The sequence below is a fragment of the Amblyomma mixtum genome, chromosome 10 (assembly GCF_055824585.1).
Source record: "Amblyomma mixtum isolate Tamu chromosome 10, ASM5582458v1, whole genome shotgun sequence".
NCBI lineage: Eukaryota > Metazoa > Arthropoda > Arachnida > Ixodida > Ixodidae > Amblyomma > Amblyomma mixtum.
This window is the reverse complement of record NC_143021.1, coordinates 124,042,559-124,062,197: the sequence shown is the minus strand read 5'-3', so window position 1 is coordinate 124,062,197 and position 19,639 is coordinate 124,042,559. Positions and strand designations below refer to the sequence as shown.

At 45.5% G+C, this 19,639-nt stretch overlaps 1 protein-coding gene across 1 annotated transcript in view; it reads left to right on the top strand.

The window, feature by feature from the left end:
* Positions 1 to 4,923: 4,923 nt before the first annotated feature.
* Positions 4,924 to 19,639, top strand: part of LOC149326849 (uncharacterized) — a 35,638-nt gene continuing 20,922 nt past the window's right edge. Inside the window, exons 1-2 of the mRNA XM_089564701.1 lie at positions 4,924 to 5,059; positions 6,871 to 6,932. Of these exons, the coding sequence (XP_089420827.1) occupies positions 5,014 to 5,059; positions 6,871 to 6,932 (108 nt within the window). The 5' untranslated portion in view covers positions 4,924 to 5,013. The remainder of the gene's footprint in view (positions 5,060 to 6,870; positions 6,933 to 19,639) is intronic.

Below are 19,639 nucleotides of genomic sequence, written 5' to 3'. Positions count from 1 at the left end.
TTGGTATGATAGACTCTGGAGGCCATTGAAAGGAATATCTAGAGCTTGCAAGGAAAAAAGAAGCTTATTGAAAGTGTGCATAGCATGTGACAAATTTTCAGGGACGAAACCATCTACCGTGTCATCAGCAGTGGTATCCTGAAACTTCACATCTGTGGGAAATAGCCATCATGACCCAAGCTGCATGAACATTATGCCCCAACCAACAGATGAGACTGCATTTTTATTTCCAGTAACTGCAGATGAGGTTGTGTCTACTATCTTATCTCTAAACAATACTACCAGTACTGATGTAGATGGTTTGGAGATTCGGCCACTTAAACATGCTGCTACTATTATAGTCCCTGTTTTAGAGTACAAAATTAATCAAATATTTCCATGCGGCCAATTTCCTCGCCGGCTCCAAGTGGCAAGAATTACTGCCATTTTTAAAGGTGGTGAGAAGTGTAACATGTCTAACTACAGGCCAATTTCAATACTCCCTGTATTCTCCAAGGTCGTTGCGAAGGTAATACACGTACGAATGAGCTCATTCTTAACCAAGCATCAGATTATGACAGCGTATCAGTTCGGTTCACCAAAAAACGCTCTACAGAAAGGGCCTTGCTAGTGCAGAAAGATATAATTCTTAACGCCTTTGAACGCCAATTGTATTCACTTGGAATTTTCATAGACTATTCAAAGGCATTTGACAAAATAAATCACGTTACAGAATTAACAAAATTGGAATATTATCGTTTCAGAGGCTGTTTCCTTTCTCTTATTAAATCCTACCTACAATACCGCCAACAAAGGGTGCACATAAATAACTCTTGCTCCAGCTTCAAACCATTGCTACATGGCGTTCCGCAGGGAAGTATTCTCGGGCCCCTACTTTTCAACCTATATATTAATGACCTTGTTAACATAGATTTAAATACATCATTTATTATTTATGCCGATGACACAAGATTATTTTTCTCCCATCACAGTTTACCCCGCTTGTAAAGAAAGCGAATGCAGTGCTTTATGTATTGAACACTTGGTGTCTAAATAATTCCTTATCTATAAACGTCTCGAAGACAAAATCAGTTCTTTTTCGCCCTAAAAATAAACCAGTTAATTCAAATATTGTCCTGCAACAACTTGGTCTTCCAGTCATAGAGGTGGTATCAGTAATAAAAACCTTAGGTGTTCTTTTTCATAAGAATATGCAGTGGAACGCACACACTGACCTCGTTCACTCCAAACTATCCCGCATAGTTGGTATTCTTGCACGTTTTCGTTACTTTCTGCCTAAGCAGATTAAATTACTTTTGTATAACTCTCTTTTCGCATCCACATAATCGTATTGCTACTTAATGTGGGGCACAACAACGTACACAAACTTGACCAAAATTTATCGACTGCAGAAAAAAGCTAAGAATTGTTTCAAATCAACCCAATGACGCACATACAAAACCTCTTTTTGATGACCTTAGATTACAACCATTACCGAACCTGTTCAATGCACTTCTGTTAAAACGTCATCATGTCTTTAATCTAAATAATAACCCTTTCCTTGAAAACCTTTCGACCCTGTCTCCATTTGCGAAAGCATATAGCACACGAAGCAGTCAGACATGGAAGATTCCTCACACCCATACTAACTATGGCCGCCAAATGCTGATGTACACACTACCACACGCTCTTAAGTCTTCTGATAACACGTCCAAGTGATTTATCAATCAGTGTATGTGTAATTACTCAAGACATTAACACTTGCAATTGTGAACCCGTAATGTTAGCCCGATCACTTAACGTGTTTTTATGATTATGTGTTGCCGTCGCCATATGTATATGGCTTTTCTTTATATCGCTGTCTCTTTTTGTCCACTGCTGTATTGCTCTGTGAACGGGGTGCTGGCCTTTGTCAAGCCATTACAGGCTTTTTGCTAGCACCCCGTAGCATCACGACTTTTGTAACATGATTGTTGATGCTAAATAATTTTGAATTTGAATTTGAATTTGAATTCCTTGTCGCACAAGGTTGAGAAATAGCTATACAGCTGGCATGTGCGGATTGTGCTCTCAGATTCGATTTGAAGCATACACCAAACATCATAGAAGTTATGCAAGAGGTTAACTGTATATATACTTCTGAGGGTGCCCCTCAGAATTGTGCCGCGAAAAAAAAATGAGCATATTGGAAAAGTTGTCGCACGAAGCTGAAGCTGTACTTCTCGCAATAAACGCAGAAATATATGCACGCATATTTCGGGTGGTAACATCGTTCACAGAGCATACCTGGGTACTCGTTAGCTTTTTATGCACAAAACAAGTTCTTGGCCTGTCATTACAGTGGCGCAAAAGAGCTCTGCTTACTTATCACGTCCAGTAATGCAATATCAGAAATTGCAAGTGTTTACCCGGAGTTCCCGCATTTTAATTTATGTTGATTTGCAATCTTAATACAGTCGCCAGTAACGTGATATCGCAACCTGCGTACACAAAGCGATACCTACTTCAAGCAAAGACGATTTACCGTCGATATATGCAGCCCTCCTCGGCGTTCTGCAGTGAAATGCGTCACGTTGGATCGTTGAGCGCGGCCCCAGCGAGTGGTAGAGAGGTGCAGTGAAGACGTCAAATTCAGCGAAACTGTCACTATACGAAGTGACCACTTCGAGCATAATGCAAGCGGCCGGCCTTCTCTATAAATGCTTACAACACTCATCTGAGCGCACAGCTTCCCCGAAACTGGTACGCAGCTGCGAAGCTCTCGGCTGTGGCGAGAGACGATGTCGGAAAAGTGCACTAGCGCGGAGCAGTGTCTCGATCGCTCTCCTCGGTTTTTCTGCCTGCCACCAGGTTTCAATAATACTGCGCAATAAATTCGCGATACTTTCTTTTGAAGCAATAAAACGTCGTTATATATAGTATATACAAACACTGTACCATAGCCATTGTTTGTTCTCGTTCTGCTCGATTGCCACAACAATGAATATTTATTCACACTTCCATTGATTTTATTTTGTTAGCACGCTAATTTTGTTCGAAAATAAGACATTCCTTTTCGTGTTGAACTCTTTGAGGCACATAACGCAGTTCATCATTCGCCTCTTCAGCCCCACTACGGCCACTGCAAACGGAAGACCTTTCCGATGTCTCTCCATTTAATCCTGTACAGTGCAAGCTGGGATCATCCTATCCACGAAAGTTATCGATGTCATCCCCCCACCTATCTTTCTGCCGCCCCCTGCTGCACTTGCCTTCCCTTGGAAACCACTACTTTACTGTTAAGGACCATCGATTATTGTGCCTTCGCAATGCATGCCCGGCCCATGCCCATTTATTTATTTTCTTTAGGGACTATTTTATCCAGTGGAACTACTCGGAGAGGGCGTGCTCCAAGTGCTTCTCGCAGGTAAAAAGTGATCGGCCGAAACGTCAAACGATAGGCCTACAGGACTGGTTGGTAAGAGATCCTTTAAGGTGACTTCGCCGCTTCATACTTGTGTTTTCTCCGGCTATAATATCCTGTAGAGAAATATTCTTTGGCGAGCACATATTACCACACTCATATCTTCAACCAAAATATCTGTAGAATTTGTGTATTGACATCTTTGTCATTCGCCGCATAAAGTGAAGCTTGTGGCTTACAGAACCAGTAACAGACCTAAACATGAGCAGGCTAGCTGTATGTGGGACTAGGACGAAATAAACCTGAGATCTACTCGAATCGATGCAAAATTGTAATAATCCCTTAGTTCATTCTGCATATTTCTATACAATCAGAGCTTAATTTCTAATAGTCATTCTGTTCTTGAAAGCCTCAGTGCTCGCCGCAGCAGTGCCAACCTCCTCTGTTTCCTCCGCAAGTTTTTCGACAGCTTTATTAATCAAACACCTTACACCTTTGACTTTCCTGGCCACTTCCCTTACTTCAACTTTTCTGCTTTCGTTTTCTCTGAATGTTCCGAAGTGAAATTCCCTTTTCAGATGCTCCAGTCGCTTTTATCTCAACGAAATGACGTATACAGCTATTGATAACTATGTAACCGATCATTTATGTAAAAGCCCTTGAGGGGGGTCTGTAAGGTAAATAAAATAATTGAAGCGAACCCTGTTTTGTGCGTGGCCAGCACACGTCACTATGATTTATGGAGTGATTAGTCCAAATATTAACCGGTTGTGAAAGTCTAAACCCTGTCATTTTATTTGTTAGTTTTGTATTCAGTAAGTTATTATCACTGCTACCTCACGTCTGAGACGTTTCAAAAGTTGTTGCTTAGAGTGAAGACAAGAGATCATAATACATAACTAGGTACTCGCTTTTCAAACGGTCCAGGTTGTAGCTCTCACATAAAAAAAGTAATAATTTTGTTCCAGAACATGACTTTGCGCGGGGAAAAAGAAAAAAAAATCATGACCATCAAGATTCCCTAATTTTTATTTCTATATTCTGTTGTCCAAAGTATAAGCGTTCTGATGTTATTTTAATGATGCTTGCGTTTATAAATATCGGTTCATGCGACGTATTATATCCGTTTCCTAGACCGCTATCTTTCCAGGAAAATTATTCTTTCCATGTTTTAGGGCAGCGCAGCCGGCAGGCAGCGTTACAACGTGGCTCCAGGTATCGCAAGTGCCTGCACACTGCATTGTCCCTCTTTTCAAAGGAGAAAACTGATGATGCCATGCATGCAGGTGGCGGCTTCAGAGCATAAACCTTTCAAACCTTATTGCACGAGCGACACCATTGAATGTCAGCAAACGCCACCTCCTTATTGTTCGCACTTGCCTTGTCTTCTTCCGAAAAATAGGCCATTGTCTGGGTGGCGAAGCACGGGAACAATATATCTAAAGGGGTAAAGTTGTTGACACCAAGCTGTTGGTTTCTTAGAACAGCTGGAAACCCGGCAGCATATTTTAAACTCAACACATGTGTATTTCAATCCATAGTTTGCGTATCCTTCGCTGTTGCACGAATCTTCCACGCGTGCGAGTTCCTTAAAGCTTTTGAAGCATTATCAAGCAATCCTGCAGCAAGATATGAAAGTTGAATGTTTTCTCCTTTGTATAACAGTCGTGATAATTGGTAAGTTTTCATTGCTAACTGCTGAGGACCTTTTAACGGCAATTTAAGGATGCCAAATATTGCGAAGATGCTGTTGGTTCTTCCTTTTTTATCTCAAAATCGTAAGAGGGCAAATAAAAAAAATGCAACCATCCCGTGGTAGTTCGTTCCCCGTCTGGTTGCGTTCTTCCTTCAGGACCACGGGAGACGGCGCTGACTTAAGATACAACTGTCAGATTGTTCCTATTTTGAGCAAGGCCCTCACAGTACCAGATACATACAAGATGGCTGCATTGTAAGAACGAAGTGCGCATATATCAATGACGTTGTAAACGATGTTCCTGTAAAATCGATACTATATAAAGACGACCGTGCCCTGCATTAAGGAATAGAGAGCCCCTCGGATCAAGTATTGTTGAACAACGCACCTCAGAAGCTTGTTGCCTGGCGTGAAGATTGGCAGATTGCGGTAAATTTTACGAAAAGTGCTTATATGTGTATTACTCACAAAAAGAAGAAGCTTAACTTATCGATAACAAACAACCTCAAATGGAACAGCACATTGGTAAAGTAAAAGATAACGCCTGCTGCAAATTTTTTTTTCTCAGAAGAGCCTTAACACTGTCCGCAATGAATGTCCATTTACTGGCATATAACACAATTATACTTCCAGAATTCGATTACGCAGCAATTATCTTAAACCCTCTTACACAAACTAACATCAATATCTTGGATGGGTGTAGAAAAAATTACTTCGCTTTATCTGCAATAATTTTTCCCGCACGTCAGCCACAGAATTTTTAATACGAGCCAACTTTCCGCAACTATCCCATCGTGATCGCGTTTCCCGACTAAAATTCATGTAGCAGGTTCTAAATGGACACTATACAACGTTGGCTTCTCTGGCATAATGACATTCTCTTCTGGATATTCCACTAGGCAGAGGCATCAACTAACTATGAAGCCTTTCTATGCAAAAAATTTATTTTTTAAAGCTTTTTTTTCTGAGGACCGTAACTGACTCGAATAACTTCCATATTACAGAGTGACTCAACCTTCCCCTTCTTTGTTTACTGCCAGTCTGTGCTGATAGCGAAAAAGCTCAAATACACCTCTTTTTCTTTTTCTGCAGTGCATTGTTTTGCGTGTTTTTGCAGAGCATTCTGTTGTGAATGATGTTTCTTGTTGTGGCCCGGGAGTGTACCTGTAAATTTTAAATAAATAAAATGAATTCTCGACTATGATTATACTGTACTTTGGGATACAAGTAGAGAATGAAACAGTTAAAGTGGGGTGTGCGCAAATTACTATTCCCGAGCATTTAGGAGTAAAAGACGATCAGCTAGTAGAAGGGAGTCGACACATATTTCCTTCTATTGTGCTAGTGACGCCTTGATATAAGACTGAAGGAAACACTTTGATCAGAATTGCCACCAGCAGAAAAAAAGATGTACCCGTGGCATGTTGATAATTTTGACTACAAAAGCCAGTTCTATAAGGTTACTATGCGAAGTGCCATAACCTATACTTCGTAATTCTCTCGTATTATGCCAAACGTCCTTTCTCTTCTGCTTAAAATTTTAGAGCAAATATAGGCAGCTGATTGCATGTTCAGCATGGCAACAAAAATCGTTAACCAGCGGAGAGTTTACATAATTCACCTTTTTGTGTCAACATACTTTGCTATCGCCGCTGAAGCCATCTCTATAGCTTAAAAGGCTATTTTTTTTAACTAAATGGTTCACTTTCAGTTAATCGTTTTTTATTCAGGGGACTCAATATGCTATTATGCTGTTTGAAATATAAAAAATTCCACATTTTTTTTAATGCAGGAAATGGTTACAGTGCCGGCGGTTACCGACCTGGCACTGCTTTCTGCTACCCTGACCCCAGGGTAAGCCTGAGATTTTTCTTGCACCAATATACTGAATGATAATGTTACAAAAACTGAAATATTAAAAAAAAATAGTGATGATAACCTGCTGTTATGTTTACATCCAAATGTGGCGAAGGTTCACTGCATTCTAAACAGTGTTAATATAGGCAAAAACATGGTAGGGTTTCAAGTAGATAACCCTAATAGACGGTTAATGCATGTCCTTAGCCTGCTTGCCCGATAGTTTGGCTTTGCTGCGTCATCGACACGTCTGGCGATGACATTTTAACTGGGAAGAATACAAGTAAAAGTATTTTCAGGAAGGCGCATACCAGCAGCCGGGATAGCTGCGAGCAGCGCCAAGAGGTACGAGCGAGAGATCTTTGTCTTCTTCGTCCGTAATCGACTCGTGGCATAGTGCATCTCTCCGTCGTCGTCGTCAGCCCCCTACATGAGCCGGGATGGTAGAAGCGCCATCTCGAAAATGGGGGGGCCCAAGGGTCAGCCACGTGGTAGGGCTGCGGAGGCGTAGGGTAGGGAGGAGGGAGGGTAGGGTAGGGAGGCGGACGTGGATGAAGTCGGTGGCGGGGCGAGAGGACGATGGTGAGGTCGCATGGGCAGCGATTTCATACTTGACGTCAGTCACTCTGCGCACCACACGAAAAGGGCCACTGTAGTGGGAAGGAAGTTTCTCGGGGAGACCATCGTGACGCGAAGGCAACCACAGAAGGACGACGCATCCAGATTCGTAGTTTACTTCACCGTGTCGGTGGTCGTAGGCAGACTGCTGGGACGCTTGAGAGGCTTGGAGCCGATGGCAGGCTATTGGCGCGCCTGGGTGGCTTGATCAATGTCGTAACGGGCTATGCGTTGATGGGGACTGGAGAAGGCGGCATGGAGTGTCGAGGGCAAGATGGGGTGCCTACCAAACAAAAGTTAGAGAGGGGAATAGCCCGACGAGGCATGCCGTGAGGAATTATTTGCGAAGGTCACATAAGGCAAGGCGCTCTCTCAGTCGTGGTGGTCGTAGGAGACATACATAGCTGATATATCGGTCAAAGCTCGGTTGAGCCGCTCAGTAAGCCCTTTGGTTTGTGAGTGATACGTTGTGGAGAGCTTGTGCTGCGGGGAACACGAACAGAGGATGTCCTGAACGACTCTAGTCAGATCTGTGCGGCCGCGATCGGTGAGTAGTTGGCGAGGAGCGACACACTGAAAAATGATATTTTGCAAGAGAAAATCCGCGGCTTCTGCTGCACAGCTCTTCGGTAAGGCACGTATGATGGCGTACCGAGTCGCATAGGCCCTTGTGACCGCGATCCAATTCATGCCGGAGAGGGATGTGGGAAAAGGGCCGAGAAGGTCGAGGCCAACACGGTGAAAAGGTTCCAGCGGGACATCAATGGGCTTGAGAAGACCGGCAGGTAGTGTGAGGGCCTTTTTCTGCGTTGAAACAGGTCACAAGCGTTGATGTAGCGCTTAATGGGACGATATAAACAGGGTCAAAAGAAGCGGCGCCGGTCTCGAGCATAAGTGCGGTGCGGGAGACGCCAAGGTGTCCGGCTGTCGGCAGATCGTAGAGTTCTTCAAGGACAGAGGAGCGTAGCTGTTCGGGAATAACAAGCAATTGCGGAGGCGCATCAGGGGATAGGCTGTGGTGGTCGAGCATGTCATTCTGAAGAACATAGTTTCAGGGACGGATTCGGGTGTTCTGAACACAGGCCATCAATGAGTGGTTGTAAGGAGGAGTCTAGGCACTGTTTATCGGCGACGTTGAGGAGATCAGAAATAGCAAAGAGACAAGGCACGCTATTAGTTTCTCGAAGATAAGGGATGTCCACAGGGCACAGGGACAAGACAACGTCATCTAAATAACAAAGACAGGTAGACCACTTAAAGCCGCGAAGAAGGGAGTCCATCATGCGTTCGAAGGCAAGCAGCGCGTTGCATAAGCCAATCGGCAAGACTTTAAACAGATATAAGCCGTCAGGCGTCATGAAGGTGGTCTTTTAGCGGTCCATGTCATCGACAGGTACTTGCCAGTACTCAGAACTAAGGTCAGTTGAAGAAAAGTTCTTGACATCGTGAAGGCAACCTAGTGCGTCATCGATTCTAGGCAGAGGATAGATATCCTTCTTACTGATGCGGGTGAGGTGACTGTAATCGATGCAGCAGCGCCAGCTCCCGTCCTTCTTTTAACCCCGGACCACTGATGTGGCCCAAAGGCTCGACGATGGTTTGATGATGTCTTTATCTTGCATCTTCTCCATCTCCTGCTTTGTTATACGGCGTTCTCCCATGGACACTTTATACGGACGTCTGTGAAGAGGAGCGGCATCACCGGTGCTGATGCGATGCTTCACATTAGAGGTTAGATACAACGGGTGGTCATCGAAGTCAAAGACATCGCAAAAATTGGGCACTAGACAGAGCAGGTCTTGGGCTTGCGTTGGTGAGAGTTCAGAAGCGATCATTTTGCCGCAATCGTCGGTTGGTGTCACGATAGCAAGGGGCGGAGAGTAGAGAGCGAGACGCAATTGGCCACAACCACGGAGATAGAGGCATTTAGGAGGCGAAACTCGTCTCTCTCCCGCGACCGCGGAGAGTCACAGGCGCTGTCTGCTTCCTTCGACCGCCGCCGGATGCCGCCCTCGTCAGGTTCCCGAGGACGACGCGCGCCCGCGCCATCGCGCGCATTTCAGTGCTTCCGCGGGTGAGCATTTGCGCGACCAACATTTTCTTCACAATAATGTCATGCTGCCCTGAGTTATCGTGCGGTACAACGTGGCTTCATAGTACGGGAGGCAATCTACATTCGAATTGTAACCGTTGATGTTTCCTGCGGCTGGTGCTCTTCCGCCTATTGGTGGGCAGTGCCGCGCGCGATGGCTGCCCTTTTTTACTTGACGGTCGTGAAGGAAATTCGTTGGATACACATGAAGCATGCGAAGCATTTTAGCTTTGTGCTCTTACCTTCAGGGACCTGGGGACCAGAAGAGAGAGGCATGCAGCTAAGCTTGCCGAAGAAGTAAAAAGATGAAGAGGTGAATATGCTCCCGGCGCAAGCATCGGTCATAAGGCAACACGTACTTACATCATAGCCTGCTGATTTGCGTGTCCTCTTCGGTCGGAACAAATCAGTCAAATAAAATTTAGCGCCAGGTTGTTCTCTAAATTCATTGTAAGCTGCAAGTAATACATCATTGCACATTATAACTTCTCATGGTTTCGTATGTTGCTTTCAATTCAGCCAGCGCCAAAGTGTGAAATCTACATGTAAGATAGGACAAATGAATAGCAATATACGAAGGCATCGCATTTATTCACATTCCCTCCGAGCGGGACGCACCACACGAAATGATTGTGGAAAGTGGTACACTATGTACAAATCTATTTACATATATACATTGAGGGCGTCAGTTAATACGGTGACAATCATTTCTATCAAAGTTATTTTTCTGCGCCACTTTCCACATGTCTTTAACAAATAGTTAACACTGCAGTCTCGTGTCTGTGCTGCACTTTGATGGTTCGCAGACGCCTGGCATTGGGAGCTTCTTGAAGTCGTTGTGTGGCACAACTCGCACAAATGCTTGATACTCCAAGGTCTCAATCCTTACAAAGCCTTGACATTTTCTTCTTTTCTTTTGTTGTTTTCTGAGTGTCCCGTGTTTCCCCAATGCAACGTTGCCTCATACGCATTGCGACGTAGTAGTGCAAAATCTTCGCGATAGCGTCATTTTTATGCTCATGGCAAGGGAACGTTACATTAAAGGTGTCCAGAACATGGTCGATGGTGCGCCAAAAGACATCGCAGTCATCCATATTCTTGGAAAAAAAGTCTTCTGCGCAGCGAAGCAGGTTATACAGTTTGGTGTTCGGGTGCAGGAGTCCACCCCTCGTTTTGCAGAGTGTCAAAGAGGCTTCTTTCATCGTTGGCACTGCAACTGAAAGAGATGCTCTACACTTTGAGCAGGGAAACATTTTTGTTAGTTTCCTAGTCAGGAACCGTGTCACATAATATAAAACTGCGTTCACGACTTCCGCATCGTTGTTGTCACTGCGCAGTACCTCATCGCACTCCCATTCTTCGGTTTCAATGATGCCGTCCAACTACTCTTTTCGGTCATCAAGTGGTGATCGTTCCGAATCGCTTTTAAAATTTCCCGGAAAGCAGAAAAATTCAATACCGGTCCTTCTTCTCGGGCTTCGCAGTTGCTGAACTTGGGTGGTTTCATCAAGCTATACAGGCTTAGCATCCGGTACAGCTGCAAAAATGTAGGCATATCAGGATGGTCGTTCTCCCCTGAAGCTTGACGAGTTTTCCCGAAGAATCGTTCGAGTGGATCTTGGTTGAACTTTGCAGTGAGGACGTATCTGAACCTGCATTCAGTGAGAAAATACTGTGCGAGGTCTAACGTTGATAACAACGTAACCCGCAGGCCTTCAGCAGTTGACTTAGTGAGAAACATATCTTTTATGAGTCCACTTCGGAGGTCACTTTCCCACGCGTTCAGCCATTGCAGGCTTTCCGTGATCAGAGAGAGGTCGCGACTTCCACTGCGCACTCCTTCACCTGGATGCCGCCTATTCATGGCATCGAACAAGTCGTTCATTCTCTTTGTGAAGGCAATCGTACCAGCAGCTTTAACAGCATTCAGCACTTTCATTTCGCTGTAATATTTTATTTCTCAGGCCATAGATCGGCTGAAGACTTGCGTTGCAAGTTTTACACGCATCAAATCCATGTGTGATGGGTATATATGATGGTTCGTTATTTTAGGGCACACCTTGAGACCACCAGCGTTCTTGCTGTCTTCCTTGTATACGGCCGTGTAATAGGTCCAGTACACCCACTCCCCATTGACTTTCAAGAGTCGCTGCTTCAGCAGCCTGTTGCTGACGCACTTGAAAAGGTGTGGCACGTCAGAAAATACGTATACTTTCCTCTGATCATTTAATGGATGCTCAAAGAAGTGCTTTGGAGCCTCAGGTTTTCCGTCTAGGTCAAGCTTGGTCCACATTTTCCGATTGGTGCTCGCTCCGTCGCATACAATGCCATCGACAATGGCGCCAGACTCTTCCAGCATTATAATGGCTTGGATAACCAACTGGGTGAGAACTGTGCCTTTTGTGGCTCCTTTCGAGGCAACAACGCCCACTGGCTGCGCATAGTTTTCCCCAAACGGACAAAACATGAAAACAAGCCCGTGATTCGCCAGCGCAGAGCTCTCTCCACAACCTTCTCCATGGTCAACGAGGCCAGTGTACGTCAGCGTTGTGGAATTTACACATTTTCTTTCTCTCACCTGTATTTCGTCAAAGAGGAGCATTCCATGACTCTGAAATTCTGATTTTTCCGCCATTTTTTTCTTGAGTGCCTGAAAAAAATTTGAATCAAATCCGCACTTCATTCCTACCATGGCAATATATTTTCTTATGGTTCTAGCGAAGGACAAAGGTAGTATATTGTTCTCCTGAAGGAATCTGTAGCCCGATGGTGTACGGATATGAAGAAGAAGGCACAGTAGGAGCCAGTTGTCACTATAGCGCCTACCGTGCTTTGACGCAGCCTTTGCAGCTGCTACACACTCCGTCAGGAGCATGCGATGCGTTTCAGGAATGTTCGCCTTCTGTGCCAGGTCTCCAATTTCATTTTCTGTTAGTGTTTTGACGTGCTCCCTGCACTTTAGTTCAGTCTCTAGTGCTTCCTTCCTTTTTGCAGCCTCGTTTTTGAGCGGTAGCAGGCAATCCGTTGCTTCCGTAATTTGTCGCTCCGTAATCCGTAATCTGTGACCAGGTCCACGGAGATAGACCAGGACTCGAGCGTGAGCACTCTACCACGCCGGTCACACAGCTTCTGGAGACTAGAGCACAAGACCCCACTCGCTGTTTCGAGGGTGTTACGTGTTACAGTGTATTTCTTATTTATTTATTTTTTCTTGGTTTCTTGTCTTCCGAAAGTTTGTGTCCGACGCTGCTAAAAGATTTGGCGGAGCTCCTCTGCAGGGAGTGGGGGGCGTTTCCCGGCCGTCACTGTGCACAAGCAGGGCTGTCTTCCTCGCCGTTCTCAAGACAGTCTGACCGGGGCAGCGACGCATTGTGTTAGCCCATTTTGACCCGAATACCCAAATAGAAGGGCCTGACATCTCAGGCATGACCGCTCCACAACAAGATGAAAGAGGCCGCTCGGTGACACGAAGCCGTATCGATACGTGCAATGCCCAATTAGCAGTGACAGCGTTGTGATGCCCTTGCAGCTAAGGACGCAGGGGAGATAACGAGCCAGCTGGGCTCGTCCATCGTGGGATTCTACCCGCCTAGGGAAAGTACAGCGTTTGGAAGACCGCTTCGGCGTCCCTCTGACCGCAGGGGATGAAAAGGGAGCGGTGCAATGTTAAAAAAAAAAAGTTGTGAGCCCGTCCGTGAGCTGGCTAGTTTAGCCGCAGCTACAAGCACGGCGTCTACAACTACTTAGCCGCCGTTCTCCGTGCAAGCCGGCTGGAATGGTAACATTCTTGATACCCCATCAGCGGCCCCAGACCACAAACGGAGGGGTTCCCTGTAACAACCCGCCAATATATTCCCGCACTGCTTTTTCTTTTCCCACGCTCCGCCGTCCCCACGGAGATAGAACCCTCCCGAAACCGCGCCATGCACCGCGCAGCGCGGTGCCTCGCGCTGCCCAAGCGATGGATGGATGGATGGATGGATGGATGGATGGATGGATGGATGGATGGATGGATGGATGGATGGACGGACGGACGGACGGACGGACGGACGGACGGACGGACGGACGGACGGACGGACGGACGGACGGATGGATGGATGGATGGATGGATGGATGGATGGATGGATGGATGGATGGATGGATGGATGGATGGATAGGAGCGCCCTCTTTGAAACGGGGGGTGGCAATTGCCACCATGCTCAGCTTTTCTTTCTTTATTATTTTTTTTGTTTACTGTGTTGGCAATTCTCATTAAGATTCACCATCACCTTCACCTACGGTTTCCTACAATTCTAACCTTATGCCACATCTCTGCTTTTCAGCCACCAATCATCCAATCGCTTTTTGCTCACTTCCACTGCAGATTTATTTACATGACCAGCGGGCACCGCGCGTGAGCGCCATCTACCGCGCGCCACGGAAACCGACCTCCCTTCCTCTCCTCCACTGTGACGTTTTCTGGCCACCCGCGCCGGCCGCGGGGCCTGGAGTTGCGCCTCCTAAAAGCCTTCTATCTCCATGGCCACAACCGATATGACCTTTCGGCAGCAGGTCTGAGCGTTGCGATCGGTATGCATTGCGGGAGCGGCTGGACACGCCAGGCAATGTTAATTACTGACAGGTATGCGCGATTTGCAGAGATTGTGACGACAGTAAGGGTAAGCGCAATGCTGCGGACGAGGGACATATCAAGGGCCGGAGTGATGATGTAGTCAACATCGGGAACAGGCGGGACACACGAGAAAGACACGTGAGTGGGGACGTCGGGGGGCAGACGGAAGAGCTCTGCCGTAGAAAGACTGGGTACAACTTGAGGTGGCAACTTTGCAGAAATAGGAAGGTCAAGCTCAACGAAACTAGTGGTGCAGTTCAGAGTAGCGTGTTGTCGGGCAAGTTGGTTCTGCATAGTATATAAGTGAATTACGCAACAACTTAGACAGGACACAGAAAGAAACACATACAACAGTTCACGAGCGCTCGTGAACTGTTGTATGTGTTTCTTTCTGTGTCCTGTCTAAGTTGTTGCGCAATTCACTTATATGCTAGTGGTGCAGTCGATGAGGGCCGAATGAGCAGAAAGGAAGTCAAGACCGAAAGTGACATCCTGAGGGCACTGGTCCAAACGGGGAACAGAACAGATGTGCGGCGCCAAGAGATTGTCACATGGGCTGTGCATAGTCCGACCACCGGAGGCATTCCACCATCGGCAACACGGAGAACGACTGTGGTGGCTGGCTTCCGTACTTTACTTTGGCGGTGGCGTGATTGGGAACTCATGACGGATACTTGAGCACCAGTATCGATCAGAGCTATGACAGGGACTCCGTCAACATGAATGCCGAATCGGTTACAGCTAGGATCTTCGAGCCGGGTCTGTACTGCAGCATCGCCTCCAGATGGTGCAGTGCCCAGTTTTGCGAAATGGAGCGTCCGCTGGGGCAAGGAGGGGTTAAGCGACGGCGTTCGGGTTAGCGGGACTGTTGGTGCAGAGGGGACGGTGAGCGGCTCAGGCGGGGAGTGAGGACGTCAGCAAAGGTGCTTTGCGGGTCCACGTTCGGCGAGAAAAGACCGGGTTGTTCTTCGAGGCGGTGAAAGCTGGGCATGTAATTGGACGCATAAGGACAGAACCAGTGGTTGCGATAGTGGCGGGTGAGGTGGCCAATACGCGAACAGTGGAAACAAATAAGCCGATAATCGGGTGTCCGCCAGTCGGGAGGATTGCGTCGGAGCGGGTTAAAGTACTCAGGGCGTCCATGATTGATCGCAGTATTATCCGGGGCTGGAAAGAAGACAAGGAGCAAAGCAGACACTTGGGCTAGACATTTTTCCACCAATTAGACATGGAGCCGCCAGGCTAAAGACCCCGGTTTGCAAATTCTTGGCGGACTACTGCTTGGATGACAGACATTGCGGGCAACTGATAGTCGGCATGAAGTGGCTGCGGGTGGACAGGAACATTCTGATATTTTGATATTTATTTATTTACCACCACAATATACATGGTGACAGGGTGCCCATAGTAAAAGCGGCCTCTTGGACCGCTTGACTTGGCCATGGACACCCAGCTGCGAACTTTGGCAACAAAACCGTGGCACACTTTCAAACTAAATACAATATTGCAAAAAAATCGCGACAGGTACTTCCCGCAAGAAAAACAAAATGACAAACAAAGCAATGAAGAGTGCAATACAGTCAATTCGGTTCACAGATTCAATGCAGTATCTGTAAATAAAAAATATTCTAAAAGCTTTCTGTGTGAGGTGGTTTTTAGGTCAATGTCATTGACACAAAGAGCATTTAGTAGACGCGGTAATATGTTTTCAAGCGTTTGACAGCCATATGTTGTTCTGTATGTTTTAATGTGCCACTGATCGACGTTTCTTGTGTTGTGTACTTTATAGCTTACTTCAATGTTGGAGAATTCATGAAGGAAGGACGTGTGATTAATATTTTCGCGCTTCAGTGCGTGGCTGAGGAGAAAGGTGTACAATTTAATTACCGGGAGTATTCTGTATTTATAAAAACGTTCTTGTGTATGGAATGTTCTAGGAACATTTTCAATTATTCTGATAAAATGTTTCTGTAATACGAGTAGCTTATTGATGTTTTCTTGCGAAGTTCTTCCCCACACTAAATTACAGTAATTGAGGCGAGAACTAAAGAGTGAATGATATATGGCCAGCAATGCTCTTGTTGGCGATATCTGCAAATTAAACCAATAATTTGCGACAGTTTGCTGGCAAAAAATAGGCATGGTCATCCCAAGTCATTTTTCATTAAATACAACTCCCAGTGTTTTAAATGTAGGTACTATATCTACATGAGCATTATTGAAGCAAATGTCTTTTACAAGTGTAACTTTCTTATTTTTTTGCTCTAAAAGTAACTGCTTTTGTTTTCGCGACATTTACCTGTACACCATTTTTTTGTCCATTCATATAGATTTGAGAGGGTAGAATTCACTGTATCTATTAAAGTATCTACTTGAGTTCCTGAAAAAAATATACATGTCTTCATGTTCTCGACAGATGATGCGCGTGACAGTTTCAGGTGGTGCTGAAGGTTGTCGGGGCAACAGATCTCTATATGATGATGTCTCATTCGTGTTGGAGAGGCGGGCGAACTCAAGACTAATGCCACCGGCTTTTGGCTTCCTTGTACAGTCGGCATTCCTTTACGATGCCGTCAGCCGCTCAGCAATTTTGATAAATTATAAGGTGGAATGCATCGTCCGCAATGCCTTTTTAAACGTGGCCTACTTTGTCCCATTGAGACATTTCATCGTCAAGTTTGTGGCAACACGTCCTGCATATACAAAACGTACGGCTCGGTCGAAGTGGGAAGCAAGGTCGGTCTTGGCCGCTAATTGTCGGTTTTCTAAACAGCTCGCGAAGCTTTAGCTTGCATGTGTCCCAGCTTGTGAGATCATCTTCATGGGTCTCGTGTCAGACGTGAGCGGTGCCTTTCAGATAGAATATTACATTGCCGAGCGGGAGCGTAGGGTCCCATCGGTTCTAGGCGCTCATACGTTCCTACATGTTGAGCCAGTCGTGGACGTCGACGGCATCTGGGCCGGAAAACGTCCCAGGATCACGACGGTGAGCCAGAATGACCGACGATGTTCCCGACGGCTTTGTTTGCTGCGAGACGTCTCGGGCATGGCTAAGCTGCCGAGGTGCCGTCCGTCGCTTGATGTAGGCGTTGATGAAACCCGCACCACACCAAATATGTAACAGGAAAAAATATACTTACAAATATTTAAATAGAGACTTATACCAGCAGCCAGGATAGCTGCGAACAGCGCTGAGCGGACCGAGCGAGAGATATTTGTCGTCTTCACCCGTCGTCGGCTCGTGGCATAGTGCATCTCTTCATCATCATCATCGTCAGCCGGCGACAATATTAGCCTAAGGTTAAAATCTCATTGAGATCAAACTGATCTGATCGCTTCTGTTAGCAGATGGAAATAGACGAAAATGACAATGTGCACTGCACAACGCGAGTGTGTGTTGCAGTCTAACTCGAAGCGTGATCGGCTGCAGTTACAGCATAGTTGTGTCATGCAATGGCCAGCGAAGCTTATCTGTTCGCGCAACCCCTTGTTCGAAGCGCAGTCACAGCAATATTTATTTTATTTACGCGTAGCCTCTTCCTATGCTAGTGTTTGCCAACGTCATCTTCAAGGTCAAGCTTGACAAAATATTGATGACCCGGTTAGTCCTCGTCAATTAGTGTTTCCGCACTAAAAGACTTCCATGCGCTTATCATGGCAGCCAGTTCAGTCGCTATTCGCTCGTAATAGCGGTGGTTCTCGCAGCGATGTGCGCTTTACTGAAGTTCTTCCTGACAGATGGGATGGCTGCAAAGGGCGCGTTAAACTGATGGTTAGTTTCTTCGGTTATTTTAAGCTTTAACATACTATTGTGATAGGCTCTATGAATGTACTCCTTTTAAACATTCGAGTCAGTGGTATTAGCTGTTCGTATACAGGGAGGTTTAGCAATGCTGGAGTGGTGGGAACAGACACAAACTGCTTCTCATCAACAAACTTCCTTCAGTCCATAACGCCTGTTAGACTGATAAACATGAGAGTTACGTAAGCGTCAAACATTTAGCACTTGAATTTCAAATTGCCCTAGTTTGCTGGCTAGAGCGAAAGACGAGCTCGTAATGCCTGGCATGACAATTTTATATCGCCTAGTTTTGCGATGAAGATGTCTATTTCTATAGCTAAGGAGGGACGTCACATGCATAGCTTAAAGTTGCATGTTGCATGAAGCAACATACACTAATGATATATTTCAATGCTGGCGGCGCCCAATTATAACTGCCAGATTTATTGTATGGCATTCAACCTACATTTTTCTACAAGGCCTAATAGAAAGAACAATATGACGATTGGCAGATAGCTAGCCGTTTTTTAGGGCTATCAAAATTATGCAAGAGATACCGAAACAACCACATTCATTGCATTAAAAATTACAGGTATCACTGATATCACCTGGAAACGTTATTGGTGATTTTTGCTCAGGAAAGTGTTCTAAAGAACATAAATAGAAATATTATTTTATTTTTGAATATACTTGATTAGGCCAAGAAAGGTTCACCACTTATCCTGCAAAAGGCGTGCTCGTATGAGCATTGGAATTCATTAATTGTGCCACCTGTACAACTTCCCTATTAAAATGAAACCCTAACTGAAGGTAGAACGGCCAACGCCACTGGTTATCGGGTAGAGCTCTTGTGTGGGGTCTGTTGGTGCATGAGATTTATAAAAGAAGACGGCGCGAGAGAAGAAGAGAAAGGAGGCACGCCAAGCAACAGGACCAGCGCTGGTCCTTTTGTTTTTTGTGCCTTCGTTGACTAGGTGTGTAGCGCAGCCTTGTTTTGCAATTCTGGATATCGGTTTATAAACAGCCCCCATTAGGTGTTTCTTTATGTTAACTTTTAGAAAAATGTATTAGAAAGATCCTTGTGCATTTCAAAAAACTTACTCTGTACACAGTATCGCTGTTTATTAGTGTCGTAGCTTCACTGGGTGTTTTGCTTTGAGTGCACCCTAATATGTGGAGTTAATGAATGTTGAAAGCTGCTACCTACTCTACGAATGTACAGAGGATACAGCAACACCTCGAGTCTCCGCTAGTGAGCGAAAGATACGCCAGTTTCGAGCAGACAAATATCCAACAGCTTGTGTACCTCAAACTGTGGTGCTGAACCACATGTATTACACACTTACGCCTACAGGCTGACACATACACCTCTGTTACCATAAGTATTTTTGTCGTATCTGTAATAATCGCGTGTTTCTTTTTTCTTAAACAGTGTTAATAGATAGGAAATTGGTGTTTCTGGAACTGTTTTTTTTTCAGTGAAATTCAGTTTACTGTGTTCTAGCTTGCTCTGGTGCCTTACGCATCGGCATTATACAGTCCACCTAAACGCAACTTAATTAACTCCCAATCTGCACAAACCCAATCCGTTCGTTTGATTA